Consider the following 12,673-nt stretch of genomic DNA (forward strand, 5'->3'; position numbering starts at 1 on the left):
ATGTGGGAGGAGACGGACAGGTGGAGAGGAGGAGACGGATAGTTTAGGGAGGCGGGGACGAGCTGGGCTGGTTTTGGGATGCGGTCGGGTGAGGGGAGATTTTGAAGTCGTCTCAACCTCTCCACCCCTCTCACGCACTCCAACTTCTCCCCCACAGAACGTGCAGCCCTCCGCTCCAACCCCAACCTCACCATAAAACCCGCGGACCGTTCCACATCGCCGAGGCCAGACACCAGCTCTCCGACACCTCCTCCTACTGCCCTCTTGATTATGACCCCACCCCCGACCACCAAAACATCATCTCCCAAACCATCCACAACCTCATCATTTCAGGTGACCTCCCACTCACAGCCTCCAACCTCGTCGTTCCCCAACCCCACACAGTCCGTTTCTATCTCCTTCCCAAAATCCACAAACCTGACTGCCCTGGTCGACCCATTGTCTCCGCCTGCTCCTGCCCCACCGAACTTATCTCCACTTATCTCGACTCCATTTTCTCCCCCTTGGTCCAGGAACTCCCCACCTACGTCCGTGACACCACCCACGCCCTCCACCTCCTCCAAAACTTCCAATTCCCTGGTCCCCAACACCTCATCTTTATCATGGACGTCCAATCCCTATACACTTGCATTCCCCATGCAGATGGCCTAAAGGCCCTCCGCTTCTTCCTGTCCCGCAGGCCCGACCAGTCCCCCTCCAATGACACCCTCATCCGCTTAGCTGAACTCGTCCTTCATCCTTAACAACTTCCTCCCACTTCCTACAGACAAAGGGGGTGGGCCATATGTACCCGCATGGGCCCAAGCTATGCCTGCCTCTTTGTAGGATACGTGGAACAATCCCTCTTCCGAAGCTACACTGGCCCCATCCCCCACCTCTTCCTCTGTTACATCGATGACTGTATCAGCACCTCCTCACAGTCCCACGAGGAGCTCGAACAGTTCATCCACTTCACTAACACCTTCCACCCCAACCTCAAATTCACCTGGACCATCTCCAATACCTCTCTCTCCTTCCTGGACCTTTCTGTTTCCACCTCTGGCAACCACCTGGAAACCGATATCCATTTCAAGCCTACCGACTCCCACAGCTACTGAGAATACACCTCCTCTCACCCACCTTCCTGCAAAAATGCCATCCTCTATTCCCAATTCCTTCACCTCAGCCGCATCTGCTCCCAAGATGAGGCATTCCACTCCTGGACATCCCAGATGTCCTCGTTTTTCAAGGACCGCAACTTCCCCTCCACAGTGGTCGAAAACACCCTCTACCGTGTCTCTCGCATTTCCTGCAACTCATCCCTCACACCCCCACCCAGCAATAACAACCAAAACAGAATTCCCCTCGTCCTCGTGTACCACCCCACCAACCTCCGGATCCAACGCATCATCCTCCGGCACTTCCGCCATCTGCAATCTGACCCCACTACCAAAGACATTTTTCCCTCCCCACTCTTATCTGCTTTCTGGAGGGATCACTCTCTCCGTGACTCCCTTGTCCGCTCCACACTCCCCACCACTCCCGGCACTTTTCCCTGCAACCGCAGGAAGTGCTACACCTGCCCCTACATCTCCCCCCTCACCCCCATCCCAGGCCCCGAGAAGACCTTCCACATCAAACAGATGTTCATCTGCACATCTGCTAATGTGGTATACTGTATCCGCTGTTCCCGATGTGGTCTCCTCCACATCGGGGAAACCAAGCGAAGGCTTGGGGACCGCTTTGCGGAACACCTACGCTCCGTTTGCGACTAACGACTGCCCCTCCAGTCGCGAACCATTTCAACTCCCCCTCCCACTCCTTGGACGACATGTCCATCCTGGGCCTCCTGCAGTACCACAACGATGCCACCCGAAGGTTGCAGGAACAGCACCTCATATTCCGCTTGGGAACCCTGCAGCCCAATGGTATCAATGTGGACTTCACAAGCTTCAAAATCTCCCCTCCCCCAACTGCATCCCAAAACCAGCCCAGCTCATCCCCGCCTCCCTAACCTGTCCATCTTTCCTCCCACCTCAAGCCCCATCCCCATCGCCTACCTACCAGCCTCATCCCGCCTCCTTAACCTGTCCGTCCTCCCTGGACTGACCTATCCCCTCCCTAACTCCCCGCCTACACTCACCTTTACTGGCTCCATCCCCGCCTCTTTGACCGGTCTGTCTCCTCTCCACCTATTTTCTCCTCTATCGATCTTCTATCCGCCTCCCCCTCTCTCCCTATTTATTTCAGAACCCCCTTCCCCTCCCCCATTTCTGAAGAAGGGTCCAGACCCGAAACGTCAGCTTTCCTGCCCCTCTGATGCTGCTCGGCCTGCTGTGTTCATCCAGCTCTACACCTTGTTATCTCTGATGATGGTCAAGGGGTGTTTTTGTGTCGGGTCCAATGGGATTCCACAGGGAATAGTGTTGGGGGTCCTTGCTGTTTGTAGTATACATGTATAGGACAATTAATCATTAAATTTGCAGGTGATACGAAAATTGGTGCGTGGTAAATAGTGAGGAGGATAGACAGATTACAGGTGGATATAAACGGGCTCATCAGTGGTAAATGGAATTCACTCCAGATAAGTGTGAGGTGAGGCACTGGAGTAGCACAAAGCGAGGAAATATGAATGGTAGGACACTGGGAAGCACCGAGCATCAGACGGACCTTGATGTTCATGTCCACTGGACCCTTAAGGTAATGGGACAAGTAGATAAAGTGGTTAACAGGCATATGGGATCCTTGCCTTTATTAGTCGATGCAGAGAATTTAAGAGCAGGAAGGTGATGCTAGAACTGCATAAAAAGCTGATTAAGCCACACTAGAGTACTGTGTGCAGCCCTAAATCCACATTAAGGAGGGGTGTGTTTGCACTGAAGAGGGTGCAGAAGATATTTACCAGGATATTGCCTGGGCTGGAGAGTTTTAGTTATGAATTGAGATTGGATAGAGTATGGTTGTTTTCCTTGGAGTAGAGGAGACTGAGGGAGGACATGATGGAGATATATAAAATTATGAGGGGCACAAACAGGGTAGACAGGATGGAACTTATTCCCTTGACAGAGAGATCAGTGACGAGGAGACATTGATTTAAGGCAAGGGGCAGGAGGTTTACAGGGGATATGAGGGAAAAAATTCAGAGGTGATGGGAATCTGGAACTCACAGTCTGGAAGGGCGGTAGAGGCAGCAACCCTCATAACATTTAAGAAGTATTTAAATGTACACTTGCAATGCCAAGGCTTACAAGGATATGGGCCAAGTGCTCGAAAATGTGATTAGAATAGTTAGGCGATTGTCTTTGCCCAGCAAAGACTCGATGGGCTGAAGGGCCTTTTTCTGTGCTGTAGACCTCAAAGACTCTGAAATGCCTTGGTCTTGTCAACCCATCTCTCTTAAGGTAATCATTTCCAATCTTATTTCATAATTTCCAACTGTAGCAAATACACTCAAGCACAAGTGTTTATTTGCAAAGTCTAAATTTAAAGTTTCATCCTTTACTTGGAGATGTCTCAGCCTCCTATTACCTGAAGAGGATCATTTACCAATGCTACTTCAAAATGTCCAAAAAAAAAAAAAAACTTGACTCCGTCCTGCCTTTGGCACAATATGATTTCTATTCCATTCCTATAAATAGATCCAGAACAGAAACTGGGCACCTGCAGTGACAATTGTAGTATAGGGAGACATAGATTAATTTGCAGCAAGGTCCCCTCAACCAGCAATAAAAATGACCAGATCTTGACCAAGAAACAGAAATTGGCCAGGACAAAGCGGAGAAATGCCCTGGTTCTTATAACTGTATCCTGGGATCTTTTATGTCCATTTCAGAGGGCAGAATGAATCACAATTTAATATCACGGCATCTCTGACCGGCAATATTCACTCAGTAATGCACTGAATTGCAAGCTTAAGATGACGTGCAAAGGAATGGGAAGTGAACACAGTCTCCTGACTTAAAAGCGGACAGTGTATCATTCAGTGAGTCAAGGCTGATGCACCAAAAACCTAAATTAATTCCAGCCTAACAACACATGTATAACAAACGCAAGCTGAATTATTTGGAAACGTAATCTTCCATACAATTAAAGAAGTTACGTTTTAAATTCTATGCCATATTTGATGTGACAATCAGCTGCTGCACTGTTACAGAATTATTGTTCTGTTTCTTTCTTATCCCTGAATCACAATTCTTGTTCTGTGCTCTTTTCTACTCTAATCCTTTCCCTCCTTTTGGCCTCAAGTGTTTATATTCCTGGATTTGTCTGCAATTATTTAGACCTAAAAAAAAACTAGCTAGGCTCTTCTTAAAGTAGGCAGAATATATTTACTCAATGAAATTTGCTTAGTGGGTATAAGAATAAGGACCATTTGCAATTCAAAGGGGATTAACTGACAGATTTGAAATGCCGAGTTCTTTGTGATAAACCCACTTTTAGATGTTACGCAGATATACTGCACACTAACATACCATTCAATTTGACCAGACAACACTGGCATTTATTCTCCACTTGAGCCATCTCCTCCCTTTCCTCATTAACCCTATCAATATAACTCCTGTTTATATTTCTATCACATCTAGCTTCTCTCTGATTACATCTATTATGCTCACCTCAACAATTTGCTGTGGGAGCGTGCTCCACCTGCACATTCCTCAATGGCTAAAGATGTTTCTTCCAAATTCTCTATCTGAATTTTTAGTGATAATCTTATTATGATGACCTCCAATATTGCTCTCCCCGCCCCCGCCACAAAAGTTGGTGCAGACTCTGTCTTTCTGCTCTGAAAATCTTCATAATTTTAAAGGCCTCTTTATTTCACCCTCACCCTTAACTAATTAAGAGACTCAGCTTGTCCATTACCATTTGGTATTCTAGTATCATTCTCGCAAGATTTTACTGTACATCCAATGCCTCTACCTTTTACACAGGTGACAAGAATTTTAAGCAGCACTCCAGTTATGGTTTAATTAAGGTTCAATAAACATTTAGTGTGGTTCTTTACTTTTAAATTCTACTAGACCTAAATCCAGGTGGTTCGTTTGCTTCCTTATGGCCTTGATAACCTGTCACTACTTTTAGTGATTTACATATTAGAACTCCCAAATTCCTTGCTTCTTCTACACTATTTAGATTCTTATTTTTAAAGCAAACTCTTTTTCTTGCCAAAAATTTTATGAATGTCAAAACTCATCTACTATTTGAATACTCACTCTGCAAATTGTTAACATCTTCTTGCAATTTGTTCTGGTCATCCTCAGAACTACTTACCTTCAATCCACATAAACTGTCACGTCCTGACACTCACTCACTAATTACTCACCACTGTTGGGATTCCTAGTCTAGGCGCCATTTATAAAGCCCAGCCATGTTCTAGGTCAAGGACTGCTAGAAGAAGCTGCCCTTCACAGTGCACATAGTAGGAGGGGAACAAAAAAAAAAGAAACACTTTCAAGGGCACATTGGTGACATTCCATTGCAAATACAAGCTCACGTTTTTAAATGTATTGCTGTTTTACGTCACCACCTACATGATCAGCTGTCATAGTAACAACAGCTACAAGGGTTAAATCTTCACACCACATCTTGGTAGAACTATATCTAAGGGAATGCAAAGTGCTACTCCTTCTCTAAGGCCCAGCATAGCATAATGTTTTCTTATTGTTCAATTAGGGAGCAACACACTCTGGAAAGCCTTCAAACAGTTGAAATTTTTATTCAACAACAGCAAAGGAAGGAAACAATAAATGGGGAACAAACAGGAACTGTTTGTCTTTTGAGCAACAAGAGATTAACAGGCAATGAATGATCACAGCACCCAGCTCACATCTATTGAAACCAGGTGCCAATAAGTCCTATCTGGCTTATTACACCTGACACCACAGCACTGCATCATGCAAAAGGTGATGTTCCTCCTGCTCAATGCCCTCATTTTCTGTTTCAGAAGACTGCTGCCGTTCTGCCAGGTCTCTTGAGTCTATCACATCCCTCTTTTTGCCTCCTCCAGTTACGCGGAACTCAACAACTGATTCAAGAAGACAGATGACCAACAAAGGTTTACAAAGTCAAACTGAAGGCAAAATTCATCTTTTATTTAGTGTACATTGATCTTAAGCACAGAATATGATGTTTAATTTTTAACTCAACTTAACTCATTATTTCACTATAATGTGCATTTGGGAACTATACTGTTATTCGCTCACTGCAGCTGGGTGCTGGAACTCGCTTTCTAAAAGCACTTTGGGTATACCTATAGTACACTGACTGCAGCATTTCAAGAAGGCAGTTTACTGTAACCTCTCTTGGGCTTTGGGATGGACAATAAATGCTATCTATCCAATGATGCTCATGTTTTTTGAAGGAATTTCAAAGTTCTCATGACAGTCAGCTTTGGCAATTTGCTTCACTAGAAAAATAAACAACTATTACGAATTTAATGTTAATTTGATTTTAAGATAACTTTTTTGTACAGTGCGCCATACTACTGTTTTCCTCAGTGCTCAGGATTATTGTCTAGTTAACTGGTCAAAAAGATCCTCAGTTGCAGGTATTGACTGTTCAAGCACAGCAAAAACTGAAATTGCCGGAAAAACTCAGCATCCGTGGAGAGAAAACAGTGATCCTTCTTCAGAACTGACTGTGGCTACGAAGATCTTGGTATATATGCTAACGATGGGGCGGGAGAGAAGTAAAGAATAGGTGGAAATGAGTCCAGACAGAGAAAACAGCGGTGGCTGGGCTCCATCTCCACCTATCATTTACCCCTTCACACTTTCAATATATATTCACCAATCTTTTTCTAGTCACAATCAGATCTGAAGAAACAGAAATGTTAACTCTGCTTTCTCTCCACAGATGCTGCCACACCTGCTGACTTCCTCCAGATTTTCATTGTTTATTTTAGATTTCCAGCATCCACAGTTTTGTTTTAGTGGACAGTTCAAAGTTTTGCCTAATCGTATAAACTCTTTTTTGTTGGTGCTATAAATATCTCCTGGATTGTAATTCAGTACAAACATCCACCTCCCATACAATGGCCACTTTAGTGTAAAACCTACCCTTTTGTCAACAATTGTCTTAAATTTTAAATCAAGCTACTTAAAGTAGTCAATCTAAGTTTGAATCTTTTGGTGCCTAAAGAATAGGCTAATTTTTAAGCCGCTGCACACAAGATTCCACCTGAATGTCCTTCTCTAGTTAACTGAAACCAACCAAACAGATGCCTTCATCAAGACTTTTGTCAGTTGCACTGCTCTTTGTCAACTTGAGTTCTTTTCATCTTACGATTTATGGTTTTAACCTTATGGTGCGAGTTACAGAAGATTTGATGCTTTGTTTTCACAGAAAAGAAGATCTCTTCCTCAATATGTTCATGCATGTACATGCTTTCTTGTTATAGTAGACTTCAGATGCCAGTTGCGTATTTGCAGTTTGTTTGCAAACTTCTAAGGCAAAAGCAAAAAATTGTATAGAATTCATATTAAAACTGGCCATATTCCAATTAGTATCAGCTCAAACACCAGTTGTATTCAAGTCAGTCAACGTTCAGCCTGCTCAAATGTTTGTCCAAATAGGGGTGATTTTCATTTAAAGAGAAAGGGTATTTCTCTTGGGAGAACTGGGACTCAAACTGGGAGTTTATTGTAGCCACTATTATACCCACGGTTTAGTGAGGTGAGTCAGACAGTGGAGCACATCATTTTTTTATTTAAAATATTAGATACACTGCTTGTTCAAAAGCAAACGGCAGCATAAGATCTCCACAAATTTCTAACACTCCATTACTATCTTGCTTCATACTTTAATTTACTTGAAATTTGTTTAGAAAACAAAAATCCATAAACCACATTTATTTTATAAATGTTTAAATTAAATTCTGCTCAATGAATGCTATAATTTCATTTTGGTACAAATATTTAAATGTTACTTTTGCCATAATCCTGATTCTGAAAGGTAACAATATGTAGTCAACTTTGTCCTTTCTTGATACATAGCGGAAGGTGAAAGCAAAGATGTTGAATTTTTGTGCTTCTTTGTAAACTGACATCATAATTTATGTTCAAGCACACAAAATCCATCAATTGCCCATTCACACCTACCACACCACTATTTAGGTTGCTAAACACTCCTTCCTTTTGAGACATCATTGTTGTGGTCAACTTTAATCAAGCTTACTGCATTCACTTCTACAAGAACAACCTTATCCATATAATATCCACATAATCATCATTATAGAACCAAACACACATTGTGTGACTGCTTCGCTGAACAGCACCAACTATCCTCAAGCGTGACCACTAGCTCCCAGTCACTTAAGTCGATTCTCCATCCCATTTCTTCTCTAATCCGTCTATGTTTAAGATTCTGCAATGTTCCAACATAGAGGTGCATGTCTTTCCCATTTCCTGTTTCTTTTTGAACACTTTTATAATTAATATCTTCCAGCGCTGAAGACTCCATAGGTGAAACATTAACTTAGCTGTCCTCTCTACAGAAGCTGCCTGACCTCGAGTCAATTCAAAATTTCTGTACTCCAATGAATGATCCCATCAGCCACAACTCCCTGCCAGAGAAAGCCAAATTAGTCAAGTTTAATAGTCAAAGAAGTGTCACCAGAATAAGCTTGCATGTCTCCATTACAGATACTTTCATCATGTGGGACAAGTCAGCATTTGTTGAATCCTCAGCAGCTTCTTTCCCAATATGCAACCTATAGACTGATTGTGATGGAGAATCCCACTAACAACGTGATCTTTAACCTCAGACAATGCAAAAGGACAGAAATGCAATTAGTGCTGTATTAATTTCATGAGGTTAGAGTCTGTTTTGAGCAGCGATATAGACTTTTAAAGGCATTCAAGCTTTTAAATTATGAGAGTTTCAACCTATTGACATTGATAGCTGTCCTTTCTTTTCGTATTATGACAAGGAACCAATTTTTGCTTAATGCTTTAAGGATTCTAGATTGTGAGATTTTTTTTGGAATTCATTTTGCACTCTGTTACAATGTTCGCACTTGTTGGCATACATTCAGAGAACTTAGTGTTCCGAAATACACTAGTCGCATTCAGTCCTGCCTTGCAATAGGAGTAGGGTTTGGCATGTTTCCAAAAGGTCACCCAAAGCAGTTCAAGGGTCACCGAAGAGCAGTTCAAAGCATTATCTGGAGTTGAAAGACAGATGCAGACTCCATGCAGAGAAGTACTATTTAGCTGAACTACTGAGAAGGGAACTAGTTCTGTGCAGTTGGGGCTCAGTTAGAAATCAAGGGATGTTGCATAGGTTAATGCAGTCAGTGTTCAGAAATAAATTCCAGGAGTCAATTGGCAGCTATGTTTTAAGGTTAGGGCTCAGAAGAAGTTGTGTGTCATTGGTAGTTCAGTGCACCAGAGAGAGCGAGATTGAAAGTTCACAAACATTAAGTGTTTGGTGTAATTGAGCAGTGTTTGGAGCTCAGGAAAAATCCAGCAGCAGTACCAGCTTGGTGGAGCTGTGTGTGAAAAAGCTGAAGAGTGTCTGCAAGTAATGCAGGACGCAGTAAGCAATATATTGCTATGATTGAAGATTAGCTAACTAACAGGAAACAGAATGTAGGCAAAAATGGGTAATTTTCTACTTGGCAAACGTATGATTACTAAATTTGCTAATGACAGAAAGGTTGGGAGTAAGGATGGAAATGCATTGGAGTAATACCTGGAATGGAAAGATTGACTGATGAAAGGGTGGACAGACTACCCTTGTATCCATTGAATAAGAAATGATTTGAGTGGAACACAACATCCTGAGGGTTCTTGATAATAGTGGATAGGAGAGGATGCTTGCTCTTAAAGAAGAATCTAGAACCAGGCACAAATGTTTAAAAATAATGAGTCACCCATTTAAGATGGATGACCTTTTTTTCCTCTCAGAGCAATAACATGCTTTGAATTACTCTTCCTTTAAAATGTTGGTGGAAGCAGAGTCTATGAATGTTTTTAAGGCAGCAGGATTACTGAAGAATCTGTGGGACCTGTTTCGACCACATTTGCAATATGATGTGTTTTGTGGGAGTTTGAGCATGGTATATGTTTTTTCCACATCTACTCAGGTCAACTGTGAATGTTATACAATTTATTACTACTGTTTATTGTCTGCTCAAATCCATGGAACCTTGTGACTTTATTCTCTTGGGAAGGAACTGTATCTCAAAGTTTGTCAACTTTATAAAATAAAGGCTAATGTGCCTAGTCAGATACTGAATTTGGCAATATCGTCCAGGATTATAATTTAGATTTAGTAAACCCATACACCCAACTCTATAATGCAAGTGATACATCAAACCTTTACACTTTCTTTCAAAAATTATGAACTGCTGCTTAGAGACCATCTAACTTTTCTATACTAAATGAAATATTACTGTGATAATTCATTACTATACACTGTCAAATAAACAATAACAAAATAGCTGTGAAAAATTATATAGACATTTAAAAATGTAAGGATTAAGGAAGATGCCAGGAATCTGCAAACTTGCTGGTCTGTTGTTTGCTTCACAAAGAGCATCACACCTTTAATCTTCCTGTTATTTTTATGACCCTGTGGTAATTACACAGGAAAAGGGAAAAAGGGGAAGGAGTGAACTTTGAACATCCATGGTTCACATTAATTACACATATTGAAGTGAAGTCGCAGTCGAATCCAATTTTCATTTGTGGGATTTCCAAAACATGACTTGCACACTTTAGACCTATCAAAATAAGATAAGATCTATATTTACCATGCTTCTTTGAAGAGGAAAAAATACCATTTTAGACATGATCTGGATACACGTAGGGAAAGGTATTTATTATAAGTAGACATGCATACGCACAAGTTGTCAGAGGCTTTTGGGCTATCAAAGCATTTAAATCCTTTGTCCTTTAAAATATTTGAAAAGAACTGTCCATAATGTTAAAGGAGAGATCAGTGCTTGCCAGTTTGTTTCATTTGATGGCATAAGTCAGAAGGGTATCATTATAGAATTAGTGTTGCATGACTGATTTCACGACCCATCATTATCGTGTTGGGGTGCCTTTTAGTACACAGCTTGATTGGTAGCTCCAAGAATTTTAAGTAGAACGATGAATATAAATGCTTGTTTTTAATAAGGAATCACGTTAAATGTCGTGTATTCAATTTATCAAGAACCTTTTACGGAAATAGTGAATTCACCAACAGGCACATAAGAGTTTCATTGACTCTCAGCATTTATCACATAGTCTATGCAAGGTGGATACTTGTGTAATGGGTGCAACAGCAATGGGTGTTCGGTGGGGCACACGTGGTACTAAGTTGGCATAGATACTATAAAGAGCAAAGGTTTGCATGAACAGTAGGAGGGGCCAAGGTGGAGTGATTAGAATATGAGGTGGCATGGGTTGGCACAGATCGGACATGGGGACTGTAGAAGCAGGTGGAGAGTGGAGTGAAAGAGTTCCAGCACTGTTTTTTGACTTATTATATTTGGCACAGGCACAACTAAGTGCTGAAGCACCACGGCTGATCTTCATAACAACCCACTTCTGCAATGAACAACCTTTAGACCGGGACCAAAACTCATACAGGGAGCTGTGGGCTAAACTCTCACTGTTCACCACCAACTGCCACAAACTCAACCACCTGAACAAAAAAATCCAAACATCAGGGACACTTCCTCCATGTCAAGATTGCAAAATCCCTTCTGTACTGCTGACATGGAATAAAAGTTCTGACCTAATTGATACTGAATCATTGCAGAAAGATAGGTTGGAACTTATCCGTGAGCATAGCTTTCTAAATATGTTTGATTCTAATGATCTGATAAGCAACCTCTCTAATTCACAAACGGTATAATTAAAATGTAAAATTTGGTTGAATATTTCTATCTCTTTTTCTTACTTTGCCTCATTTTGTTCCCTTTGTTTCTTATTACAAAACTTTAATTTTGTTTCCTTGTGCTTGACTGGATGGTTGGATTCACCTTTTCTCTGTTATTCTTGTTTCTTCTTCAATCCTTAAATCTCATTGGATGAGCAGAAAGAATGCTGATGCCACCATTCACTAGGTTCCCAGCTGACTAAGTGTCCTCATCAAGTCGTTGTAAACTCATCCTTCCAGCAAGTTCAGCAAAGAAAAAAAAATTAAGCTGAAGTGTATTGGACAGACCTAACCAGTAAGCAAGATGATGCCCCCACCACACTCCCACCGAACCCAAATCAAATCTCCCTCCTTATTACTACATCTCTGCCAGAATTACCTGTAGTCACCTTTTTCCTCTTCCACTGTTCCTGATTCTTTCAATTCCTAAAACTCATTGGTTAAGGAGATAGACTATTGATCTAAAACATGAAAATTCAAATTGAATGTAAATAATCCTACATTGGGGTTCTTCAACACCTGGTTGAGCATACCATGCATTACAAAATTCCTGCACTATATCATTGTTGTGTTTGAGATATATTCACAGTCATGCAATAAATGTGTTGCATGTTGTGACAGGTAAACTAACTTTCATCAATGCTGTTCTGGTAATTTAAACTCTATCAGTACTTGCTACAAGATTTCCACATTTGCTATGAAATTCAGATTGTATGACAGTTTTGCTTATAAATGATTTTTCAAAACAATTTAAAACATTTCAGTTCACAAACATCAGTTCTTCAACATTATTCAATTAATAAAGAAAAAAGGAAAGAAT

The 12,673-nt window shown here is 41.4% G+C and overlaps 1 protein-coding gene across 1 annotated transcript in view; it reads right to left on the reverse strand.

Moving 5' to 3' along the window:
- Positions 1-12,050: 12,050 nt before the first annotated feature.
- The window catches only part of LOC109920008 (NEDD4 family-interacting protein 2), a 47,414-nt gene continuing 46,791 nt past the window's right edge, over positions 12,051-12,673 (reverse strand). The window contains exon 5 of the mRNA XM_048597608.1: positions 12,051-12,086. Coding sequence (XP_048453565.1) covers positions 12,066-12,086 — 21 coding nt within the window. The 3' untranslated portion in view covers positions 12,051-12,065. The remainder of the gene's footprint in view (positions 12,087-12,673) is intronic.

This window comes from Rhincodon typus, chromosome 6, assembly GCF_021869965.1.
Source record: "Rhincodon typus isolate 14 chromosome 6, sRhiTyp1.1, whole genome shotgun sequence".
Classification (NCBI taxonomy): domain Eukaryota; kingdom Metazoa; phylum Chordata; class Chondrichthyes; order Orectolobiformes; family Rhincodontidae; genus Rhincodon; species Rhincodon typus.